Source organism: Sorex fumeus, unplaced genomic scaffold (assembly GCF_029834395.1).
Source record: "Sorex fumeus unplaced genomic scaffold, SorFum_2.1 ptg000043l, whole genome shotgun sequence".
Lineage (NCBI taxonomy): Eukaryota > Metazoa > Chordata > Mammalia > Eulipotyphla > Soricidae > Sorex > Sorex fumeus.
In genome coordinates, this window is record NW_026606100.1 from 8,699,730 (window position 1) to 8,712,062 (window position 12,333).

The following is a 12,333-nucleotide window of genomic DNA, read 5'->3' on the forward strand; positions in this document are numbered from 1 at the left end:
GTCAACGTAAAAAAATGTATTAGGTATAATAAATAAACTGAAGGTTCTCTCTCATTATCTCCCGAAAGTTTTTCCTATGTTGGTATCTATACTATATACGGAGAGCCTGAGTATTTCTTTCCTTTTTCCTTTTTTATGATGTTATGTTCCTAAGTCAGTCACATCTCACAGTCCAGTGCCTTGCATCCAACAATTTTAAAATCTGCACTGAGATGATGAAAGCATGAATAACCTCTCTTAGTGTTTTTTTTTTTGGGGGGGGGGGGCGCGGGGGGGCTCTAAAGAGATGCTCAGAGTGGCAGGGGCTTCTCCTGACGATTCTCAGCCAATCAGTATGGAGGTTTAATATGAGAGGGAGCCCAAGAATGCAGTGCTGCTTTGGTCCTGAGGTGTCAGGAATTTTCTGGGTCATCTGGTAGCGCTCAGGGGCATCCAGGGTTACATCTGGCCTTACACAGAGGAACCATGTGGTGGACATGGGTCAGCTACACACAAGATAGGTGCCTCACCCTATGCTATCTCACTGGTCCTGTCAGTTTGCAACACCAGAGAGATCAAATCCAAGTCTCGTGCCTTTAAGACATGAATTTTGCTATTGATTCATATTGTGGCCCCTTCAATAACATCTCTTAGAAGCCTTCACATGCTATATGAATAAATTTGTCTTTGATAAAGGTGCCTTGATCTAAAAAGATCTGATGATGGTGAGCACACCTATCTAAGTAGCGTCAAGAAACTAATTTTCAAGCTTTAAGTTGAGGGACAGAAATTTTCTAAATTATGTATGTGCTTTTAGGAAACAAAACGTAAGAACTATAACCACTAAAAAAATCATGAAAGATTAATTTCAATATAAAATATTGAAAGAAGTTTTATGGTGATGGGGAGGAGGGTCAGGGGTCGGGCAACCAGGAATCAAACCCAGGGGCTCATGCATACAAAACAAGTGCTCAACCAATGAGTTACCTTCTAAGTCCTCAAGAAATACAAATAAATAAATGCACTCTATATAAAATGTACTTTTTTTTGGAGGGGGGGGGTGGCAGTGGAGCGAGGGTGAGCCAACCACGAAGGTGCTCAGGGCTTACTCCTGATTCTATGCTCAGGGATCACTCTTTGCAGAGCTTGGGAGACCATACAGGGTACCAAGGTCAGCAGCGTGCAGGGCAAATAATCCACCTACTGTATTATCTTCCCAGACCCATAAATATATATATATATTATATACGTAATATATATATAATACTTCTAAGGTAGAAACTAATAGAAAAACTTGGCATGGAAAACCACAGCACTAGTAAACTCTTAGAGAACTGCATAATACTGCCTTATCTCACCTTTCCTCAACTATTTTAGAGAGAAGTATTACGATTTCATTTATAAGTTTAGCTAAGAACTCTGACAAAAGGGAAGAATCAGAACAAGATCAGGATGACTGGCTTTGGTCTAGTGAGGTTAGTTTTTTAGGGAGAAATAAATTAAAGATAGCTATCAATGACATGAGCTCTAGTTAATATTTATCTAGAAAATCTTCAACATTAAAATATCTTCATTTTATTCATGAGCAAACACAGAGAAAAAGTTGATGTGCCTGGGGTTAAATAGTACTTTTACAAGAAGCACTGGAACTGGATTTAAATCTACATTTTCTTTAACAATCAATACTCTGACTCATACCTATTTATTCAATATATTTCAGCTTGTCACCATGTCTTACCAATTTGTCCTTTTATTGTCCATTTTCTTTCATCTTGCTGTCAATTTCTAATGTTCCTAATATAATAAGACACTAGTCCTTGCTCTAGTCCAGTAAACTGACGAATCCCACTACTACTTTCATGTTAGATCTCTGATGGGAATAAGTTATTACTCGTCTTGTCAGAATTTGAGCTGTATTTGAGGATTACAGCAGATATTTCTTTCATAGATATAATTTGGTTTGAAAAACATTAAAATCCTTTATTCTTGACCATCTTAGTCCAAAGTACTGAAGAACTGAGCTAAAGTCATTCAGATAATTCAGAAATATGACACTCCTACAAACATTTTTAAATGTGGTAAATTTTCTTCTAAACTTTTTAAAAAATAAACTTCTAGATACATTAAGAAAAATATTCCAATACATGGAAGGATGAGAATTTAGAGCACTTACTGCAAGTTCCGCCACTGAACATTGGAATAGTTTCAAACATCATCTTGTGAAACAACAGTGCCACTGGTCTATAATCCAGATGATTCTTTAACAGGTAGCTATAATAATACACATAGCGCCTCTGACTGGGAATAGTTACTCCCTGGTGGACAGAAAAAAAAAAAAAAGAAAAAGAAAAAAAAAGGAAAAGAAAAGCCAAATTCAAAAGAAAAGTTCCGTTATAGTTATTTCACTAAATTATAAACGGTAGCTGGGTTTACCCACTAAAAACAGATATACATTAGAAACTTGATCAAGTGATTAATATTTAAACTCAATAATAGAGTAAATCAGAGCAACATCAACACAAAGGAACATACCAGAACAAACTTTCTCTCTTAAAATACAATTATTACAAACTCATTTGGACAACAGCCATACTAATGCTTTGATCCATAAACCCAATAAGCCAAGATCACTGCTTATCCCAAATAAGTGTAAAAGTTCTCCATTCTTCAGTTTGACATGAAAGACTCCCTCAAGGTTTACAGCTCTTATTAAACACACAAATTCCTCAAAAACGTGGTCACCCATTTTCCGGGAAAAGCACATCAAAATCAGCATACTACATAAAGGCATATAGCCTTTAAAAAGCAGCAATAGTATCCAGAAAAGGTAACACTCAATCACAAAACAAAAGTATGTAGCTGACATAAATGCATCAATCGTCCTGTAACAAATATTTACAGGTGTCCCCAAGCTACATACATTTCTTTATTAAATAAACAAGAAAAATGCATCATGTTTATAAATTTTAAGTATTATGAACGTTATCATCTCACTCTCTAAATAAACATATATACAGCAATATATTGAGGTAGCACTTAAAAGGGAATACTAGCTTACCTAAAGAAAAAAATCACTGTGAGGCTATGCATTCACTAAAGATACCAAATAAATGAAGTATGAGAGCACTTATTTGAGATTTCTTATCCTAATACATAATGCAATCAGAAATATTCAAATATTTAACTTGGAGATAAAAGGCAAGTAACATTAAGAAGCTTGGCAGTTAAAAGTAATATTCAAAACCTTAAAAGTATGCTCAACACGAAAAAAAACTTAACTACTCTTTTCTCTTTTGTTTTTGGGGTTGGGGTGGAGTGGTTTAAGTCATACTCAACCATGTTCAGGGCCTACTTCTGGCTCTGTGCTCAGGGATTATTCCTGAAATGCTCAAGGCACCATACACAGCACTAGGAATCAGGCCCAGCTCAGCCACACACAAGGCAAGCACTCTGCTGGCTGTTTTCTCTCTCCAGCCCTACAATATTTCTAAGTTATTATTGACATTTGAATCTCCCCCAATGTTTTTAAAACTTTAAACAGAAATTGTCTCTCTTCTTTCAAGTATATGGTTCACTTATGTGAGTTTTATAGACAAATATGTTAGAAGCCAGATACATATAGTTTTTTTCAATAGGGTATTTTTTTGCTTGTCTTGCTTTGTATTTTGCAGTGTCAGAGATTATACTCATGGCCTCATACATGCAATGCAAATATTCTATTGCTAAGCTACATCCCTGACCTAAATTTTTCTTTTATTTTTCTTTTTTGTTAATGTTAGCATAATTTTATTAAACTACAATATACAGAACACTTTTTTAAAGATAAAAGCCTTTTTAATCAGGACAAATAATTTAAGATTTTGACCATAGTGCAAAGATCACATTTAGGCTTTAAATTCAGATTTAAATACTGAAAATCAAAACAAAGGCGTAGATTTGTTTCCTCAGGAAAATGAAGACTATGAAAAAAAAACACCCTACCTTTTCCACAGGATTCTCAGGAGGATCAAACACCAAATGCAGTTACACAAAAGTATTCTAAAACTTGAAAATGTTATACAAATTCTAATTTAAAATTTCTGAAAATTCTGTATATACTTAAGTTGTGGCATTGGTAAACATGGAATTTTGGTTCTATGTTATTTTTCTTAATGAACAATAGTAAAGTAGTATTACTTTGAAGAACTGTTCCCAAAGTTAATATAAAATTTACCATTAAAATTTAAACTTAAAAATGGTCCCTCTTTTAAAAAATGAACTATTTTAACCTTTTTTAATGCATCACCATTAAACACCCTCCTACTTACACCCACAATTAAAACTGTTTATTATATATACATTATTTATACCATTCCAGCAAATAACTTGCCATTCACACTGATCAAGATAAAATAGAGAACTACAAGGCAGGTTGAGGGAAACAGAAGACAGAAGGGGAAAACTTTTCGTAAGAAAATTTATTTTCTAGTCAAAAATTCAACAAAATTAAAAAAATTTAAGTCAAGGCAAGTATATAAGAAGATTAAGTTATCAAATTGCTTGGAGTTTAGTGAAATAACTGAAATCTCTTTTGAGGTGTGTGAAATCAAAGGTTTTCAAAGCCTTATATCTACTCACGTAGCAAAGCTTTATATCTACTCGTGTAGCAAGTGATTAATAAGCATGATTAATAATATTATCAATCTGGAATTGTTTATACACACTTTGTAAATTTTTACATAAGAGGGCTAGGTTACTATTAAAAAGTCTGAATCAATTAGCAGTCAACATTACATAAGTAGTTTATGTATGAGCTGAACATTGATTACACAATTCAAAGAAAAGTAATTAAAAGGACAATTGAAAAATAAAAATATTTTCACTTTACACAATTAAGGTTTCTGTACTTTTGGGGCAGAGTGTTTGTGTCACACCCAGTTGTGCTCTGTTGGGACTGTATTTGGTGCTGGGCATGCAAGTCAAGTGTCTTATCCACTACATTATTTCTCTGTCCCAGGGATTCTGTATTTTAACTTCGAAATTTTTATCAATTTGTAATGTGCCAGTAGCTCAATTTCAAAATGTACAGACTGAAAGAAACAAAAAGCTTAAAAGGCCCAAATGTGTATGAAATCAACCTTAACATCTCCCCCACACACTAATCTGTTCTCTAAAGCCACAACGTAGTTAGTATAGTTAGTAAATTTTAATTAACAATACAATGAATAGAGCTAACTGTAGGATTTGAAATAAAAAATTGAAATGTCTACAATTTATAATACAAATTCTTCATGAATGCATATACCGAGAACAATAATTCATGTAAAATTACACATAACACTTTGAGTATAGAGACTGGATTTCAAATATCACACGTTAACACTTTGAATATAGAGACTGGATTTCAAATATCTTTTTGATTTGTGTTTTGGGCCACCCAGTAGTGCTCAGGGACTGTATGTAGAAGGGTCACCAAGTGCAAATTAAGTGTCCTAACCATACTATCAAGTATCAAAATTAACAAAAGAATCAAAGAAATTAGTATTTTACTGATCTCAAAAAATTTTTTTACACATATAAAAAGGGTCTCACCTAAAGCTGTTAGAGATTAAAGTACCACTTCAAATTTTTAAAGAAAAAATTTTTTTAATTTTCCTATTTTCATTTACACTAAGATTAATAAAATTATCTTATTCTCTAACCAAGAATTAATAAAATTATCTTATTCTCTAACAAATTATATTCTAACCAAGAATTTTTATGGTCAACCCAAAGGTATAGTTCTACTCTCTATACATTTTTTTTCTGCTGTAAAAAAATTACATTTTTAGCCTTTTTTTCTCATATATAACTTTCAAAACAACTTAATTTAGCAATCTTCAGTTTATCAGAATACCACACTCTTAGGGCCATCATCTCAAACAGTCAACAGTGCCTTCATTCCCTTCAAGTTTACAAGAAAGGAGGGAAGGCTACATTCTTGGTGCTACCTAATACAGTGCAGTGCTATGAGGTAGTCCATCTACCTAATTCTTTACTCAGTCTTACCCATCCCATATCATTCAACAACTTCTTACACTCTTGATCACAAGACCTCAGCACACTATTCACACCACTTCTCTTTCTATCTTGTTCCAAATATCACTCTTCAATGAATTCTGCTCATACTTCACCTGGAACCCAGAAGTCAGTCAATTCAAAATTTGCTTCTTCCAACTTTTCATTCCTGATATTTTATAGAAGTCCCTCTTGTTTACAAAGGTTCTGTTTTATCAACTTCTCTATTATCACCTCTCTGGCATTTCGCTTTAATTCTCTTACTAAAAGTTCAGTAAAAGCTGACTCCTCTTAATAATAAGCTCAACTAATACAGTCTTTATCCAAAAGCAGCTAACAATTCAAAGCCAAACCCCTAAACTCTTAAACGATATCCTCTCTGCATACAGGAGAGGACACTCAAAGAATAGTCTTTACTTAAAGCACAGAAAACCATTTTTATACAACTGATTTCTTAGTAGTCATTAGTGCTTTCAAAACCAAACTTCCTGCTGTTTCCTAATCCTAGGCTTTCTTTTTAAGTGCCATTTAAAAAAAAAAAAAGTCTTGCTTCCCATGGCCCTAGGACACAGGACACACTCTCTTAAAAGAATCTCTCTTCACATAACTGGCTGGATGTCTTTCTTCTTGTCCCTAAATATAGACAAACCTCAAAACTTTTATCATAGATCTATCTTCTTTAAGACAACCGTACATGGTAATTGTCAATCTTTTGCACTTACTTTTAAAAGTTTTATATTTCAATGTGACTTTAAATTAATTTACAAAAATTCCCATTACTTGGCTATTGGGCTGGAGCAATAGCACAGCGGGTAGGACGTTTGCCTCGCATGCAGCTGACGCAGGCGACCCTGGTTCAATTCCTATACCCCTCTTGGAGTGCCTGGCAAGCTACCAAGAGTATCTCGCCCGCTCAGCAAAGCCTGGCAAGCTCCCCGCGATGTATTCGATATACCAAACGCAGTAACAACAGTGCTACAGTGCAGTGCTATTTGGCTATATCTTTCTAGTTGAAAATCTCAAAAGCACATCACATAGCCCCAAATCAAAACTTTCATATTCTTGCATTAATCTACCATTTATTTCTGTGAAAGTATACACTGCTTGCTCCAATACCTGAGCGTAAAACCACTACTACCACTATTTACTGCACTTCAACTGTGTTATCAGCATTATTCTGAAATTTTTCTTAAGTTAAAAAAGGGGGCATTACTGGTAATACTGTTTTATAGATCGAATAAAAACATGTATCTGTAGCAGCTGTAGCACTGTCCTCCCATTGTTCATCGATTTGCTTGAGCAGGCCCAGTACCGTCTCCATTATGAGACTTCTTTTACTGTGTTTGGCGTATCGAATACGCCACGGGGAGCTTGCCAGGCTTTGCCATGCTGGCGAGATACTCTCGGTAGCTGGCCGGGCTCTCCGAGAGGGGCGGAGGAATCGAACCCGGGTCAGCCACGTCGGTCCTGTGCAAGGCAAACGCCTTATCCGCAGTGCCATCACTCCAGCCCTTATATATCTTATAAATAATGGAAATAGACTTCATGCCAGCACTCTAGTTCCAGAGTTTATGCTCAACCACTAGCACCACAGTATAGGTAAAATAGTAAGGTGAGGAAGAGATTTGTTTATCAGTCATTGTATCAACTACCTTAAATATACATAAACATGAGCATACGTGCACACACAATAAACACACAAAATGCATATAAACCAGAAGTTAAAGCGCACACAGAATAATCGTACTGATTCCACACAGCTATTCCAACACCAAAATCCAGGTTAGGACTCTGAAATACCTCTCAAAATACCACTTCTAATTTCCTGTCGCTTTCTAATTTGGTCGCCTCCTAAATCTTGCTAATAACTGACAGTTTCTATGAACTATAATATTTTCTCCAATTGGGGGGTGGGATGTTAGGGATAAACCTCACCACTACTTCGAGACCACTCCCAGTGGTACTAAGGAGACCAAGTAATTCCTAGGATTGAGCCTATATGAAAGCATGTGCAGTAGCCCTTTGAGCTAGCTCCAACCCTTCCAATTTATCCATTTTTTTACCACTCAAATTTCTTGGATGCAATCCAAGTAAGAGTAAAATCATCACACTACGTAATTCCGCAACAAAACAAAAAGACAACCCAACTCTTCCAATTCTACCTTGGACAACTCTGTTACATGTGTTCTTACATGTGGCCAAGCTATCTTCTTGCTTTTGTACTTTTTTAAAAAACCAGATTTGTTATAAAGGCTTTGGTAAGCAATCACCAGGGAAGTTTCACAAATTTTCTAATACCCTAATTAATTTAGAAAAATTATTTGTTGCTTTAAGATTTGAGAGCAATCACTTAAAAATGCATTTCACACTGGTTCTTCTGAAGGGCTTCTATGTTATAGAATTATATATGATTTATACTTTAAAGCAATTGTAACATTTTATTAAAAACTGTCCATTTCTGGGCCAGAGAGCACAGCAGGTAGGGTAGCCTTTCATGTGGCTGACCCAGTTCGATCCCTGACCCCCAGCAACCCAAATAGTTCCCTGAGCCCCACCAGGAGTGATTGCTGAGTAGTCAGTCAGGAGTAAGTACTAAGCACCGCCAAGAGTGACCCAAAAACAGTATCAAAAAAGCTGTTCATTTCCAACTGAAATATTCCAATCCATTATATCTCTTTTCTCAAATCTACCACCAACAACAAAAACATTTGTACATTTCAAAAATTTATTTACTCCTTTCTCTAATACTTTTGTTTTCCTTTATTGATTTTACTAGATTATACACTGATGAGCTTAAAACTATTAATTCAAATGGTTGACTGCTAATTCACCAACTTAAATTTTCATTTCATTAATCTCCTTTTAGATTAATGTTCTCAAATATGAATTTATAGTTTATCACTGACCCAAAAATGTTCAAGATTTTTAAATTTCCAAATGAGTGATTTGATTTAATTAAACCTTTCAAAAGATATACCTATAAAATGGAGCAATAGTACAGCAGGTTTGAGCACTTGTCTTGTAAACTGCTAACCCAGGTTCAGTCTCTGGAACCCGTTAAGTACCCTGAACATCCCTTTGAAGTAATTCCTGAGTGCAGAAACAGGAGTAACCCTTGAGCATCTCTGGATGTAACCACAATACCAAAAAAATAAAATAAATGAAAACCTAAATCTACTGGATTATAATCAAGAAATGGTATTTGGATATTTCTACTCCTTTAGAGATATTTTTCGTGGATGGCAAAAACATTTTACAGATTATTTTTATTATATGCCACTACTTTTCAACCGGGAAGTGGGGGAGAGGGGGCGCCAGTAGGCTCCCAAACAATGCTCAGGTGACAAAATGCCAGCCTTGGCAATTTTTGCCAACCAGGCTAGTAGTTTCATTGTGAGGGCCCAGGAATATAGTCCTGCCTAGCCCCTGTGGTGCCAAGAGCTATCTAGGCCAACCCACATGTGACTGGTGACTGCCAAGACAGGGAGCAATTGTAAAATATTATTAAAAATTGTCCATGACTCAATTCTCAAAAAATTAGGATTTGAGCTCCCATTTTACCCAGCAATATCACTTCTGGGATTGGTATATCCCAGAGAGGCAAAAAAGTATAGTCGAACTGACATCTGCACTTTGTTTGTTCATTGCAGCACTGTTTACAATACCTAGATTCTGGAAAAAAAACCTGAGTGCCCAAGAACAGACGACTGGTTAAAGAAACTTTGGTACATCTACACAATGGAGTACTATGTAGCTGTTAGAAAAGATGAAGTCATGAAATTCACATACAAGTGGTACTACATGGAAAGTATCATGCTAAGCGAAATCAGTCAGAAAGAGAGGAACAAACATAGAACGATTGCATTCATCTAGGGAACATAAAGTAACAAAATAGGAGACTAACACCCAAGAATAGCCGAAATAAGTACCAGGAGGTTTACTCCATGGCTTGGAGGCCAGCCGCACACGCTAGGGGAAAAGGCAGCAGCTCAGACACAGAAGGGAACACCAAGTAAAGGGTGCTGGGAGGATCTTCCCAGGATGGGAGATGCATGTTGAAAGTAGACTATAGACCGAGCATGACTGCCTCTCGCTGCCTCTTTTGCAAACCACAGCACACAAAAGCAGAAAGAGAACAAAGGGGAATGCCCTGCCACAAAGGCAGGGTGGGGTGGAGGGATTGGGGGTGGGAGGGGTACTAGGATCAGTGGTGGTAGAAGATGGGCAGTGGTGGAGTGATGGTACTTGATCACTGTATAACTGAAACCCAAGCACAAATATCTGTAAGTCTACAACTGTACCTCAAAGTGTTTCGTGAATAAAATAAATTTTAAAAAATAAATTAAAAATAAAAATTGTCCATGACTAACTACACCCCGTCATTCTCCAGGAACAACACTGTGCCAGAGATAAAAAAAAATGGGACCAGCAAGATGATGTGCCATAACGCCTACACCATCCCTCCATGCTCTAATTTTCTACCTGCTTTTTGCTCCATTCATAGCTATTTTTCCTTTTCTCTTCCAGCTTCTGCTCAATATATTTCAATGTGATAGTCAACACTGAATTCATAAGGCTTTTGAGTTTGGGTTTGGGACCACACCCAGAGAAACTCCAGGACTATTCAGTGCTCAAGGCTACATGGTGCCAAGAATCAAACTCTGGGCTCTGAGATATGCAACATGAGTTCAGGACTTTTGACCTTGCTCCCAAGCCCCGAAAGTCTTCACTCTTAAATGTGACCTATGTTAAGAGGACAATCTTGGTCTAGTTCCATGTGTTTTGCTATAAATACACTGAGATTAATATCCTCTCCTGCTTTTGAAATTTACATTTGCCTGATGTTTCTTTAGTGCACCATTTATTTATTTTATTGTCTTGAGGATGATACCAATAAGGGTGCAACTGAGAAATGCTTCTATTTACTTACAGAGAGTAAATTGAGAGGGGTGCTGAGACACGTTTTTCTGAAAGTGGGGAGGGCGTAGAAGTAAGTTTGGAACCTCTATAGTATATAATTAGTGTCTTAAAAACTGTAAAATTTAAAAGTACAGATTATACATATCTTTCCAACCTAGGACACAATGGGACCAGAGAGAGTATGTCCAAGTAAGGACCATTTATGTGTGGTCCCTGATCACTTCCAGGTGTTATCTCTGAGTATCACCCAGGAGTGGCCCAAAAATCAAAACAAAACAAATCAGAACATATAAAACACTGCCATTATACTATCAAACCAGAATACAGCCTGAGAGTACAACACAAGATATGAAATGCTTTCTTCATATTTTGCATCAACAGTCCAAGATCATCTTTCTCTATAATAAATTCTCTACAAGAATAGTTTTCTCAATTCCTGTTTTAAAAAATAACTATCTACTTTAGTGAATTTTTCAGTGTCATTTGTAAATTCAGACATAGTGTAGATTTGTCTTAGTTTTTTACTTTTGGGCCACATACAATGGTGCTTAAAGCTTACTCTGGCTAGTGAGACTTGGGAGCCATATGGGATGCCGGGGACCGAACCCAAGACAAGTGTCCTACTATTTGCTTTGGGCCCTGGAGTATTAAAAAAAAAAAAAAAACCATAATACTACTTGGGGGTACGGTGCCGCCAGCAAGTCAATCTGTACCTGTGAGGAGAGTGCATCAGCAACCTAATGGTGCCTTCAGACTTCCAGATACCCCAAAATTGCTGCTGTGCCTTTGGCCAGACCCCAAAAACTTGGGGCAAAGTTTACCGAGAAAGTAAATGGCCAAAAGTTAGGTATGTGGGAGACACATTCACAAACCACCTCCAGCTCAGCTATATCACTGGAGGCAAGGTCTCTCTGGTTTCTGATCAAACTGCTAACCAGTCATGATCCCAGAGACTCAGAAACAAATCTCGGAACCCAGTGGCTTTTGGCAGAGATGCATCCGGTCCCCACAATGGGTTATCGGCGCTGGACCACCACAGGGGGGAAAGGGTGTTGTCCTTCTGACTGCTCCCCCTTGGCGGGCCGGTGACCGCCATCTTCCAGGCGCCATTGGATAGTGAGGTTTGGGCTCTCACTGACGAGATGCGTGATGCCTAATGAGAAGGGGGTGGAGCTGGTCCTTTCCTCCCTGCCCCAATGAGATCCTGATATTCTCCCAGTACAATATCCTTATCATTCTGAGACTGCGAGTTGGTTAGAGAACAGGCCTCATTCTTTAGTTTTGATTTTAAGTGTTCCAAGTCTTTGGCCAGAGTGTTTGCTGAGGAATTGGTACAAGCCCTAATCCAGGTAAACCAGAAACTAATCTTGGAATTTTTGCTCAAATCTTGGGTCTCTT

At 36.9% G+C, this 12,333-nt stretch overlaps 1 protein-coding gene across 1 annotated transcript in view; it reads right to left on the reverse strand.

The window, feature by feature from the left end:
* The window catches only part of PTEN (phosphatase and tensin homolog), a 103,481-nt gene that overhangs the window by 14,871 nt on the left and 76,277 nt on the right, over nt 1-12,333 (reverse strand). Inside the window, exon 7 of the mRNA XM_056120825.1 lies at nt 2,153-2,294. Within this exon, the coding sequence (XP_055976800.1) occupies nt 2,153-2,294 (142 nt within the window). The remainder of the gene's footprint in view (nt 1-2,152; nt 2,295-12,333) is intronic.